Source organism: Cynocephalus volans, chromosome 6 (assembly GCF_027409185.1).
Source record: "Cynocephalus volans isolate mCynVol1 chromosome 6, mCynVol1.pri, whole genome shotgun sequence".
Taxonomy (NCBI): domain Eukaryota; kingdom Metazoa; phylum Chordata; class Mammalia; order Dermoptera; family Cynocephalidae; genus Cynocephalus; species Cynocephalus volans.
The window spans coordinates 120,746,887-120,761,646 of NC_084465.1; the positions used below are offsets into that span (position 1 = coordinate 120,746,887).

The window sequence follows — 14,760 nt, forward strand, 5'->3', positions numbered from 1 at the left end:
TTTTTCTAGATAAAAGGAGTACATCCAGATGAGCATTCCACAGAAATTAACAAAACTCTGACTGCTTTTGGCCTGCTGCAAAAGCGTGATGAATTTTCAAAGAACCTGAGTGGTGGCATGAAGCGCAAACTCTCTATCATGATAGCACTTGTAGGGGGCTCCAAGGTAAATAACAGTTAAAATGGATCCCCACTTCAGCTGATCTGTAAAACTCATCTGACACAAACCTAAGAGCTTATATGAATTTAACTCTCTAAAAGAAACTTCCCAAATGATAATCATAGCAGATGTCCATCATTGACCCAGCTGATGTGCTGCAGTCATGGGTTTGAAATTAATATTAATTTTTCAGAGTTCTTAAATGTAGTGTAGATTCTGTATCTTATATAGAATTTTTAGACTACAGAATTTGTAGTCTAGACTACAGATTTTTCAGTCTAGATTCTGTATCTTAGCTAAAAGGTCTCCCTATGACTAATAAGTTATCCCACAAGTGGCATAGCATGAGCTGAATATGGTCATGAATTGTTCTTCTGATCTTTAGGTGGTGATACTTGATGAGCCAACATCTGGCATGGACCCAATCTCAAGGAGAACCACCTGGGATCTCCTTCAGCAATATAAAGAGGATCGTACTATCTTACTGACCACCCACTTCATGGATGAAGCTGACACCCTGGGTGACCGCATAGCCATCATGGTCAAGGGGACCCTGCAGTGCTGTGGCTCTCCACTTTTCCTGAAAAAAATATATGGTCTCTCTCCTTTAGATCATTCTTTGCTTTTTTTCTTATCTTTTAGGTTTAATATTGCATTCTAATTTGGGAAGCTAAATGACATGCATTTTATCAAATTGCACAATTTTTCTATGCTGTAGCATCTTTTTAAATCATATTGTACCAGTACTGCAGCTTAGAAATGTGCAAGGCCATCATGTTTTACAGCTTGCAGTGATCATAATCTTTGTACAAAAAATTTTTTTAATGTGACCTTAGAATTGGAAAAATTATTTTTCTTAATATTGCTGTTGGAGTGCTGTAGGGGGAGTGGAGATGTGTAGAATCTTGTAAGCAAGAAGCCCCATGGATTTTAATCATTCTTTGCATGCTTATACCTTAATAATATTCTTCTAACATAATTTTGATTATTTTTTGTCTCCCTACACAGACCTTCAATAGCTTCCTATGTTCTATTGCATTAGGTCTAAACTATTTTAGTTGGTTTTTATGGCTCTTTTCATTTAGATATGTCCTATTTGTTCCATTGCATCCCATTATGGCTCAATAAGTATATTCTAACTCAAAAAATACTCTTTATTGACCCCACAAAGGTCATGTTTATTTCCCCCGTGTGGTTTTTACTGAACTGTTAATTTGTCACAGGAATGAACTCATGCTGCCTAGAAATTTGGTTGATCGCATGTAGAGGAGAAAGTCAGTGACCAGATATTTCTGAACTTTCTTTTTCTCTTTTGCCAAATCAACATCAAGTCCCCAGTGTAATAAGTTAAATGCTTTTTAGCTTATTTTCGTGAAATATTCCTGAAATGTGCCAGTTGATAAATAATAATTTATTGGACAGGAAGTAAATGAATAGTAGAATGAAATAGTCCTGACTTTTTGAAATAGTCTTTACTTGATGAGTACATAGTCTGTTTAGTCAATAAGACTAGTACTTCAAAAATGAACGATATGTGAGTAAAGTAATATATCACTGAGTTCTGAAATTATATGTCTCAAACCACTAAGTGCAGTAGGGCTTCAAAATTGGAGGATTCAAATAAATTAGAATAGTTAAAGATGACTTCATCGTATTGATCATTAATTTGGTATTTGAATTCATTTATTCAATTCACATTTATTGAATATCTTCTGCAGGTAAGTTATTAAGTTTCACACTTTACACACAGTATCTTATCTAATTTTCATAATCCTTCCATTTTATGGAGGAAATGGGGGTACATGTTTAAGTAACATTTGAGCCGTGACTTAGGTGGCAGAGATTTGAACTTGGGTCTCTCTGACTCCAAAGCCCATGCTTCCAGTTCTAATATGCTACCTCTTCTACTTCACCCTTCTCTACCCTCTCCCAAGAGGATGTAGGATTTTAACAGTGAATTTGGTGAATGTCAGAAGTAGAGGGAATGATACTGTCAGGTGTTTTCACATTTGTTGATGTACCATGTACCATTCCTGTGGTAGATTAATTAGGGACACAGAATTAGTACCTAAATATATTGATTATCCATAGACATCCATAGAGTGTTTTCAGTTACAAACAGAGCTTAAAAAAGCAATGGAGAAAATAAAACATTTTTTTTTAGGAGGGTGGATAAATAAGTAAAGGCATGAGGATAAACGGTCTTTTTATCCCTGGGACAATGAGCAGGTAAGCCTGGATCAGAAGGTATTCTGGGAAGATTAATGAGAAATTAAGTTTGATGGTCAGAGTAGAAAATGGAAGGGCATTGAAAACAGCTTGCTGGGTTTTTATTTGATGTAGAAATGTACATATAAGATAAATTTGGAAATACGGAATCCAGAAGCCCCAGTAGGAGATGTAGCAGCAATCCGTCTTAAAGTGATGAGTGCTAAAACAAGAGGGGACAAAACTGGAAAAAATAAGTTATGTGCACATCACTTTCACACGCACATGCATACATGTAAAATCTCAAAAGGATCTGGAAGACTCAGTGGCAGAAATCCATGTAGTTAATTGTCATAGGTGGAAGAGAAGAATTCCTAGTACAGTGAGGAGAAATTGTGTAGTTCGCATTCTTTAACATAGTGAGGTAAAATTTTATGTTTTGATTACATGTCCTTGAAATCTGGGCAAATGAACATTAAGTATTTAAAGAGTGATTGAAGGAAAGAAATCCAATGAGATACAAGGTAATAAAGCTTTAACAAGTTTAAATTCTGGTGGGAATATAAAACCAGTACACATCAAAGATTAGTCAGGAGCTGATGAAGAGGAGTGAGTTGAAGGTAATTTGAAAGTCATTTGCTTTTAAGCACAATTATGATGCCTCTTAAAAGTGAGATTTTTTAGTAGGCACGAACCTAGTTTTGTTTCTATTTTTGTTTTTTGGTTTGGTTTGGTCTGGTTTTTGGCTGGGGGGGGGATGGATTTTGTGTTTAATTTGAGCAGATTGCATTTTTAAAAATTCTTTTAATCATAAAATTTTTTTACTTCAGCAAATTGGTGCCATATTTGAGTGAAGCAACCAGGAGGAATTTATACTTATTTAATCAAAAGTTAGATGATGAGTTAGGCCTGGAGATAATGATTTTGGCATTCAATGTTTACTATCACTTTATATTATGTTCATTTTATTTATTAATCTTAATACTTATTAATGATAATAAAGTTTTGTATGTTAGGCCTCTTCTCACACATGCTAAACTTTAATTCTGTTAACTAGGATCTCTCCAGTTATTCTCCTTTAACTCGCCCCTTCTTTAATAATTCTTTAGTCATCAAAAGCTTATTGCATTTTGTTCTCTGATAACATGTATATTTACGTGGTGATCATCATTCAGATCTCAGTAACTGCGGGACCTCTCTGCACAAAGAAGGCATTTGAAAAGCTTTTAAATATGAGGGGCTAGGAAAATTGAATGACTTGTTTCATGATTCAAAGAACACAGTAAAGAGAAATTTTACTTTGCACAACATTGAGTGGGTATACCACATAGAGCCTTGATTTCAACAACTAGTAAATGGTGGGTAAATCACCCAACACTTTGGGCCTCCATTTCTTCATTTGCAAAATGGAATATGATGTCTTCCTTGCTATGAGCAGATGACCGAGCCAGAACATCTCCTGAGGCCTCCTCTCGTGCTTAAGATCTAAAATTTGCCTTTTTGTTCTTATAATGAGGGACAGATATGTGAGAGGTGTTTTCTGCTTGACTTTACAATGACTGGATTTTTTTTCCCCCAAGTCGGGAATTTTTCTGTACTTGCAGAATGTAGGGTAAGTCCTGTAGCTGCCTTACTTTCTTCAGATCTTTCTCAATATAACCTTCTCAGTCGGGCCCTGTCTCTAAAATTTCAACACTCCATCTCCATCATTTCAAGTTGCCCTTCCCTGGACAAATTACATGTTTTTTCCTTAGCACTGACACTACCTAATGCACTATCCATTTTGCTGATTAATTTCACTTATGTGTCTTTTCTCACTGGAATATAAATCATTATGTTTTAGCTTTTTGGTTAAAATCCTTAGGATGTAGAATAGAGCCTGGCTCATAGTAGGTGTGCAATAAATGTGTATTGAATGAGTTAATTAATGTTTACTACTGTCCTTCCAGCTCCCAGATTACAATTTCAAAAGGAAAGGAGATTGTGTAATGGAGGACTTTTTCTGTAGTTCTCTAAATCTGAATATATAACCTATACCATTATAATCCCTGGACTCTTAAAGCAGCATTTAGAAGCTATAGGGATGTACCTCCTTAGGGTCATAGCCACGTGACTTGTGATCTATCATGTCTTCTTCCCTACGCCCTACAGAACCTGAACCATGGAGACTAAGCATAGTGTCCAGAGAGTGCAGAATGTTCGGAACTGTTTCATTTGGTCTTTTAAATGGATCTTTTCAGGTGTGGGATACCATATGGTCATTGTGAAGAAATCTAATTGTAAAGTTGAAAAAATCTCCGAACTAATTTATCATCATGTACCAACTGCCAGTTTGGAGACCAATGTTGCAGCTGAATTATCATTTGTCCTGCCCAAAAAATACACACACAGGTAAGGATTAGAGAATGCTAGATGAATGGTTTTGGATCACTGGTATTTTCCAGGTTTCCGCAGGCTTGGCAAATACAATTTTTCTTGCTGCCAGTTGACAAGTAATAGAAATTTGCTTCCTGAAGATTTTGTAATTGTCCAGAGGGATGCCACTGTACAATTAGGCTTGTCTGAACATCTTTATTTCCATTCCTTGTAGCCTGTTGTTAATTAGTGGTAAGATATGGTAAATTATTGGTATACATTTTCTTCTTGGTGAGTAGAGTCAAGTGAAAGTTGTTTTTCTTTTAGTGCTCTTTTGTTTTTGTTTGTAAAATTTTATTTTATTTTATTTTATTTTATTTTTGGTGGCTAGTCAGTATAGGGATCCGAACCCTTGACCTTTGTGTTATCAGCACTGCGCTCTCCCCGGTGAGCTTACTGGCCGGACCTAATTTTATTTTTAACTAACAAATAATAATTGTATATGTTTATCAGGTACAATGTCATGTTTTGATATATGTTTACATTGTGGAATAACTAATTAAGCTAATTAATAAATTCACAACCTCATATACTTATACTTTTTTCATGGTGAAAATAAAATCTACTCTTTTAGCAACTTTGAAATATACAATGCATTATTATTTAATATAGTCACCATTTTGTGCAATAGATCACTAAAATATATTCCTCCTGTTGAACTAAAACTTTGTACCCTTTTGATCAAAATTTCCACTTTCCTCATCCACCCCTCTCCTGCAGCCTCTGGTAACCAGCATTCTGTTTTCTACTTCTATGAGTTTGACATTTTTGGATTTCACATGTAAGTGAGGCCATGTGGTATTTGTCTTTCTGTGTCTGGCTTAGATTTTCCTTACCATAATGTCCTCCAAGTTAATTCATGTTGTTGCTAATGACAAGATTTCCTTCTTTTTTGTGGCTGAATAGTATTCCATTGTGTATATATACCACATTTTCTTTATTCATTCATCTGATGATGGATATGTAGGTTGAATCCATATCTTGGCTATTGTGAATATGGATTCATGCTGCAATGAAAATAGGAGTGCAGATATTTCTTCAGCATGCTGAGTTTAGTTCCTTTGGATGTATACTCAGAAGTAGAAATATTGAATTACATGGTGATTCTGTCTTTAGTTTTCCGAGGAACCTCCACACTGTTTTTCATAATGGCCATGCTGATTTACACTTCCACCAACCGTGTACAAGTGTTCTTTCTCCATACCCTCAGCAACACTTTTTAATCTTTTGTTGTTTTGACAATAGCCATACTAACAAGTGTGATGTGATATCTCATTGTGGTTTTAATTTGCATTCCCTGATTATTAGTGATGATAAGCATTTTTTTTCATATGCCTGTTGGCTATTTATATGTTCTCTTTTGAGAAGTGTCTATTCAGGTCCTTTTCTCATTTTTTAAATTGAGTTGTATGTGTTCTTGCTATTGAGTGGTTCGAGTTTCTTATATAACTTGGATATTAGCCCTTTATCAGATATAGGGTTTGCAAATATTTTCTCCTAGTATATAAGTGGTCTCTTTCCTGTGTGTACTCTAAGCTGTGCAGATTTTTAGTTTGATGTAGTCCCATTAGTTTATTTTGGTTATTGTTACCTGTGCTTTTGTGGTCATATCTAAGAAATCTTTGCCTAGACCAATGTCATGAATCTTTTCTCCTTTTCTTCTAGTAATTTCACAGTTTCAAGTCGTACATTTAAGTCTCTAAATCCATTTTGAACTGATTTTTATATAGTGTACAAAATAAGGGTCCAGTTTCCTTCTTCTGCATGTGGATATTCAGTTTTCACAGTACCATTTACTGAAAGGCTGTCCTTTCTCCACTGTGTGCTGTTGGTACCTTTGTCAAAAATCAATTGACCGTAAATATGTGGCTTTATTTCTCCACTCTTTATCCTCTTCCATGGCTCAAAGTGTTTTTGTGCTGGTACCATGCTGTTTTGATAACTGTAGCTTTGTAATAGATTTTGAAATCAGGTAGTGTGATGCCTTCAGCTTTTTTTTCTTCTCAAGATTGCTTTGGCTATTTGGGGACTTTTGTGGTTCTGTATAAACTTTAGCATTACTTTTTCTTTTTTTAAATTGAAGCATGATTTATTGTACAATATGTGAAGCATAACTTATTGTACATATATTCGATAGCATTGAATATCAACACCTGTGTGGAACACGTGATGCTCAAATCAGGTTAATTAGTATACTCAGCATTACACAGTGCAGTCCACTTCTTGTGGCCCTGTACCAGTTTCTCACTTTGCCACCTCTGGTGGCCTCAGTTCTGTTCTCTCCTTTTGAAAGTTCAACAAATTATTGTGATTGTTCTTTCTTAATTTTTAAATATTTATTTATTTATTTATTTTTAGCTCCCACTTATGAGTAAAGACATGCAGTATATCTCTTTCTGTGCCTGGCTTATTTCACTTAACATAATTTTTTCTAAGGTAATCCATGTTGCTGTGAATGGCAGACTTCCATTCTTTTTTATGGCAGATTACTATTTCATTGTGTGTGTGTGTGTGTGTGTGTGTGTGTGTACATACTGCATTTTCCTTATCCAGTTGTCCGTTGATGGACGTTAGTTTGGTTCCAACTCTTGGCTATTGTAAATAGAGCTGTGATGAACATGGGAGTTCAGGTATCCCTTTGACATGATGATTTCCATTCCTTCGCGTATATGGCAGTTCGATCTGTAGTTGTTTGAGGAACCTTCATACTGTTTTCTAAACAGCTGTACTGGTTTATGGTTCTACTGACAGCATATGAGGGCTCCTATTTCTCTGCATCCTGACCAGCAATTGTTACTCTCTGTCTTTTTGATAATAGCCAGTCTAACCACAGTGAGATGATATCTTAATGTTGTTTTGATTTGCATTATCATGGAATTATTATTTATTATGATATTGTAAATGTAATAATAGAATTGTGGCATTATATACAAAGGTACTTCATAAAGTTCATGGAGAGATTCATATTATCTTTTAATTTTAGGAGCAAAATTATAATAAGTAGTTATAAGGAAACATCTAGGGTGATTCACAAGAATGTTGAAATTATTATGACTTATAATAACAAAGTGTAAATAATCTAAATTCCCCCAAACAAGGAAATCTTAGTTAAATTATAGAATAGTCATATGATAGAATATGAATCAGTCTTTAAAATTTTAGGGAAATATGCATAATGTTACATTTAAAAGCTGGGCGTATAATTCTATAATGTGTGATTCCAATGTGCAAAATATAAAAATAAAAGTAAAAAATAGAATAAAAGCACATCAAATTTTTAAATGTGGTGTTTTTTCTAGGAGGTAGGATTATTTTTGTTCTTTAAATGTTTATTTTATCCACATTTTCTGTATTTACTACTTTTAATCAGAAAAAAATAATAAGGATAATGATGCTTGACCGATTCATTGTAAATTTTGTTTTGTTTTGTTTTCTGATTTCTCCAGCCCTAAGGAGGCTAGAGTTTGCTGTTTAAACTACATGTATACACAGAAACACAATCATTACAAAAAGTTTCATTTTACAATAATGAATGAATTAAAAAGTGAAAGGATGTAACAGACCTTTTCCACAGAGATAATCACTTTTAAGAGTTGTCTGTTGTATGTTTAAGATCTTCCAATGCATATACTGATATATGTGTATATACATTTGTTGTTATCTTGAGAAACATAGTAGAATAATGTTCTGAAACTTGCTTATCTCCCTAACCATGAAATAGAATGGGTTGAATCTATTTTTGGCTCAAAATATAGAGAAAATTTGGATAGAGCTTTCCAAAATGGAGTTTTCTGTCCCCCTTCTGTGGTCATGTTCACCCCTTAGAGAGAATATAATAGAGGCACATCCAAGTACTAAATGGATGTCTGGAGTAGATGATATTCTAAATCTGAGATACTGAGAAATCTCATAGAAACTATTTTTTAGAAGCCTTAATACCACCACTTCGCATATACCTAATATTTCACAGAACCTCCTGAGTTATGTAAGTGGACAGTTTTCTTCCAGTCCCTAACTTCTATTATTCTTATTTTATTTCCTGCTTTGAATGTCTTCTACTTATTACCTTGAAAACATTTTTTTTCTATTTGATTTAGTTTTATAGGAACCATAGTATATATTACTAAATCTTATGTAGTGATAAATGTTAATATATAGAAAAAGTCAACTGATAGTTTTATCAGAAAACCAGGAAGAAGTTTACTATAGCAATTTGTTAGTTTGCTCTTCCTAAGTTCCACATGTCTAATTTATCAGGGGCGTGGAAACTATAACAAGCTGAGGACACATTAATTGGAAACAAACAAAAAAAATGAAAATAATCTTTTTTTTTTTTTTTTTTTTTGCTGCTGGCTCTTTCTCCTCTTCTCTTTCTTTTTCTAGATTTGAAGGCCTGTTTACTGATCTGGAAAACAGACAGACAGAGCTGGGCATTGCTGGCTTTGGTGTCTCTATCACTACCATGGAAGAAGTTTTCTTTAGGTAAGTAGTGATGTTTGATGGGGAAGAGCAGAGAAAAATGACCCTCCCCTAAAATCATATTTTATTTTGTATGGTTCTGGAGTAATGAAGAAGTACTACTGGATTGTTAGCTGTACTAGTCTGCAAATCCCAGAAACATCAAATTTTGTACCTTGCTTCCCTGGATGCTGCTGTGAGTTGTGGGGCCAGAATGAGAGCAGCAGTTGAGAGCTGGGGAGGCACAGTGTTCAGTGCAAAACTTGGGGCTGTGAAACTGCATAGAACAACTAAGCCCAAGAACTGAATACCCAGGATACGGGAGTATTGGGCAGCAAGATTATATGTGAAGATTTTAGGCTTGGGTCTGTGTGCCCGTGCCTTTCAAGCATAGAGGGGTTAGGACTGGCTTAGAGCATAGGCAAACTATGTAGTTGTAGAAAAAGACCTGTATTTAAATAGGAAGTTTTACTGGGGATAACTTTAAAATCTTGATCTAATTATGGCACTGTGACCTAACCTACTTGACTCGTGTATGTGGTTTGTATTCTGAGATTGTCTTGCATTGTGTGAAAGTTCCAAGACAAGATACCAGGAGATTCAGGATTCTGCTAGGGAAGTCCAGCTGGTAGCTATGAAAAGATCTCACAAAAGTATTCTCTGGGGTCTAGACTTAATTCTCTATCAATTTATATAATATATATATATTAATATATGTATATATATCAAGAGAGCCAATACATGAAGTCTGAGGAGACGAGAGAGAAAGGGGCAGAAAGCTTATTTTTTATAAAATGGCAGAAAACTTCTCAAATATTGGGAGAGAAATAGGCATCCAGATTCATGAAGCTCAAAGGTCCCCTACAGGATCAGCCTGAAGAAGACTACACCAGAAAATGCTATAATAAAATTGTCAAAATTCAAGGAGAAAGAGAATATTTTGAAAGCAGCAATAGAAAAACTGATCATAACATATAATGGATTTCCATAACACTGTCGGGGAACTTCTTAGCAGAAACCTTTCAGGCCAGGAGACAGTGATATGATATATTTGAAGTACTGAAAGAAAAAAACTGCCATCAAAGAGCACTATACATAGCAAAATTATTCTTTAAAAGTGAAGAAGCGATAGTCTTTCCCGAATAAACAAAAACTGAGGGAGTTTGTCGCCACTAGGCCTGCCTTCCAAGACATGCCTAATGGAGTTCTTCAAATTGAAACAAAAACATACTAAACAGCAATGAAAAGCATATGAAAGTATAAATATCACTGGTGAATATAAATACATGGACATATATAGATTAATGGAACACTGTAATTGTGGTGCATAAATTACTTTTAAGAAAGATAAAAAATAAAAAATTGTTAACGGGCACAGTATAAAAAGAAGCAAGCTCTGACTATAAGAACACAAAGTTCCTATTCTGCAAAGAACACAAACTGTGTGTTTTGGGGTGGTTACAGTAGAGTTTTTGTATACAATTGAAGTTATTATAAAAACTTATAATAGTAGATTGTAACTATATTTTACACAAGCCTTGAGCTAACTGCAAAGGAAAAACCTGTCATAAATACGTAAAAGGTAAAGATGAAATATTCAAAGCAAATTCCTGCAAAAAATAATCTAATTACAAAGGAAAACAGCAAGACAGGAAAAGAAGAAAAAACAACTGCAAAATAGAAAACAATGATGAAAAAGTACTCATAATAATAATAGCAATAATAGCAAGTACTCATTTATCTGAAAAGGGATTTATTATCCAAAATGTAATGAGGAACTCATGCAACTCAGTGGGAAAAACAAAACTAAACAAACATATAAATTCATAAAAAAATGGACAAAGGACCTCAATAAACATTTCTCAAAAATTAAAAAGACCAACCAAGATGGCCAACAACTATACGAAAAAGTGGTCAGTTTCACCAATCATCAGGAAAATGGGAATCTCAGAAGTGCAGTGAGATAGATATCACCTCACACTTGTTAGAGTGGCTATTATCAGAAAGACAAAAGATGACAAGTATTGGTGAGACTGTAGAGAAAAGGGAATCCTTATACACTGTTGGTGACAAGGTAAATTGGTATCACCATTATGGAAAACAGTATGGAGATTCCTCAAAATATTACAAATAGAACTACATTATGATTCAGCAATCCCTGTTCTGGCTATATATCCAAAGGAAATGAAATCAGGATCTTGAAGAGATATCTGCATCCTTCATATTCATTGTACCATTATTCACAACCTAAATGTCTGTTGATGAATGAGTGGATAAAGAGAATGTGGCATATGCATACAATGGAATATTTTTTAACCTTGAAATAGAAGAAAGTACTGCCATTTGCAACAACATGGATGAAACCAGAGGACATGCTAAGTAAAATAAACTGGACACAGTCAGACAAATACTATGTGATCTCACTTATATGTAGAATCTAAAATAGACAAACTCATAGAAGTAGAGAGTAGAATGATGGTTTAGGGGCTGAGTGGAGAGGGAAATTGGAAGATGACAATCAGTTATGCAAGGTGAATAAGTTCTGGAGATTTGATGTCCAACAATGTGAATATAATCAACAATATTGTATTTTATTCTTGAAATTTAAGAGGGTAGATTTAAGTATTTCACACACACAAAAAAACTATGTAAGGTGATAGAAATTTAATTAGCTTTATTGTGGTTATTATTTCACAGTGTATACATATATCATATAAAATTTTACACCTTAAATACATATAATTTTTAATTGTCAACCATATGTCGATATAGCTGGAAAAATACATTTTATTTTCAAATACACGGACACACACACACACACACAACGTTCATTAATATTAATCCTGTGTTGGTCCACAGAAGAAATCTGGACAAATTTCCAGACTTTTGTTATTGTCCACTATGCTAACAACAAAAATATTTCCCTTTCTCCCTATATATTTTGCTATTTGTTTGATGAGGCTTGTTACTCAGGTTAATAATTAGGAATAGTTTATTAATTGCTGCCTTTTGTAGCTCTGCTTTATTATAGTGCTTATTATCTCAGATATATTTTTTACTGAATATATGAATACAATTCCATTACATACTGATCAGAGCAGTTAATACATTTACTTTCCACAGTCAGTCAATAGTAAAGAGAGTACTATGTTATGTACTCAGTCAGTGAGTTCTCCGGGACCATACTATGCTTTACAAGTTTAAATGTGGTGGAATGAGTTGTTTCTGTACTCTCCTGTGGTCTCTCTGTCTTTACTTTAAATTTCAGAGAGCAATTTTGGAACAATATGTGGAAAAATGGTACAGTTTAAGGTGCAACAAAAGTGCTAAAATTTTACAGGTACTTTATTTACTCATACTTTAAGGCATTTTTAATAAAATGACCAAGAAATAGAAGAGACTGGAAAGCAATTAGAAATTGATATTTGATATCATAAAGAATACTGTAAACTTCATTTCATCCTGGGGGCTAACAATTATATGAAGAGTGGCTGGAAAAAATTTTGTCCAGATTCTTGTCATAACTTCTGAGGATATGAAGAATACTGAGGAATATTTTTTGCATATTGCAAGACACTACCAAAATATTCATGGGTTGAAGAGGATATAAAATTATAACTATTTAGCACTCAATAATAATAGTCTTGTATAAGAAAATGTATTTTATGAACATAACTGTATTCAGAGGACAATTTATAAAATCTATAAATATGAGTATGTTTAGTAAAAATGGGATATTTACTAAGGGATTACTTAAAATTAATTATGTTACTAACTTAAGAATATAGAAAATTATCAAAATACACACAAAGCAAGTAGAAGGAATGAAAAGGAACTTTTTTAGCCTGATGAAAATTATCTTATAAAAGCTTCACTAAAATCATAAAGGTGCCCTTCAGAAGTATTTGATATTTTCCTGAAATTTACAGCCAATAGAATAAGAGAAGAAAATGAATGTATGATAAATATTTGAAAGTATATTAGTCCAATTTGGATAGGCTATGTTACAGTAGCAAATTTACTCTGAAAACTCAGTAGCTTAACACAACAAACGTTTACTTCTCACCCACACAAAACTCAGTGTAAGTGGAGTGACGAGCGTATCCATCTTTCATGTACTGACTCAGACATTCAGGAAGCTTTCTTCCATTGCTCTACCATCTCAACATATGTCAGGGGGAAGAACTTTTTAATGTTTCTTCCCAGAAGAAACACTCATTCCCTTTGCTCAGAACTAATCTCATGGCCACACTTAACTGCAAAGGGTCTGGAAAATTCAGAAGGTGGCAGGTGTATAATCAGAGAGCAGTAAATGTCTATGCCTTAGAAAGGCATGTTTTAAAAGTCACTATTTTAGGTGAGATGTTCATTCATCCAGAAAATCCAGTAATGTATGTGTATTCATATGCATGTGTATATGCATGAATGTGCACACACACACAGACTCTTAGGAGTGATCAGAGAAGTCAGTAGGGTCGCTGGGAATGGACCAACATATGCAAATCAATAACATTTCTACAAACCATGACAAACTCATTGAGAAAATATATTTTTAAGATGTTCACCATAGCAAAACAAACAAACAAAATACGTGGGAATATAACTAATTAAAATCATGCTATAATCCTTTATACAGAGATTTTATTTCTGAAAATTGTTAATAAATTTGAAAGGATTCAAGTACTGCAAATTTTTTTATCATAATTGACTTAAATTACAAATTAACAACAGATTGATTTCTGGAAAATCCCCAAATATTTGGAAGCTAAATAACACACTTCCAAATAATCCTTGCTTCAAAGAAGCAACCAAAAAGGAAATTAATAAGTAATTTGAACTGAAGAAAAAAATATCAAAATGTGTACGATATCATTAAAATATTATTTAGGGGAAATTTTATAATACTTAATATTAGAATCAAAGACAGTTCTCAAATCAGTGACCTCTGGCTCTACCTTAAGAAACTAAAGAAAGAAGAGCACAATAACTCCAAGGTAAGAAAAAGAAGGGAAATAATAAATATTGGAATAAAAACCAATAAAATAGCACAAAAACAATAACGAAAATAATAAAACCAAAAGCATGTTTTTTTGAGAAGGTCAATAAATCGATAAACTGATAGCCAGTCTGATCAGAGAAAAAGGAGAGAAGATACAAATTATGAACATTGGAAGGAGAGAGGTGACATCACTACAGATGTTACTGATATTAAAAAGATAAAAAGGGATTACTAAAAACTATTTTATGCCAATAAATTTGACAATTTAGATGAAGTGGGTTAATTCTTTGAAAGATTCAAACTGCCAAAACTCACTCGAGAAGAGATAGATGACCTGAATGTGCATTTGTCCATTTGAGAAATTCAAACTATAGATTAAAAACCTCTCACGAAGAAAACTTCAGGTACACATGGCTTTACTAGTAAATTATATCAAACATTTAAGGAAGAAATAATATTAATTCTATAAAAACTCTTCCCAGAAATTAAACAGGATCAAATATTTGGCAACTTATTCTGTC

The 14,760-nt window shown here is 33.7% G+C and overlaps 1 protein-coding gene across 1 annotated transcript in view; it reads left to right on the forward strand.

Annotated features, from left to right (window-relative positions):
- Positions 1-14,760, forward strand: part of LOC134381045 (phospholipid-transporting ATPase ABCA3-like) — a 180,436-nt gene that overhangs the window by 76,104 nt on the left and 89,572 nt on the right. Inside the window, exons 13-16 of the mRNA XM_063101131.1 lie at positions 10-165; positions 545-755; positions 4,608-4,758; positions 9,166-9,264. Of these exons, the coding sequence (XP_062957201.1) occupies positions 10-165; positions 545-755; positions 4,608-4,758; positions 9,166-9,264 (617 nt within the window). The remainder of the gene's footprint in view (positions 1-9; positions 166-544; positions 756-4,607; positions 4,759-9,165; positions 9,265-14,760) is intronic.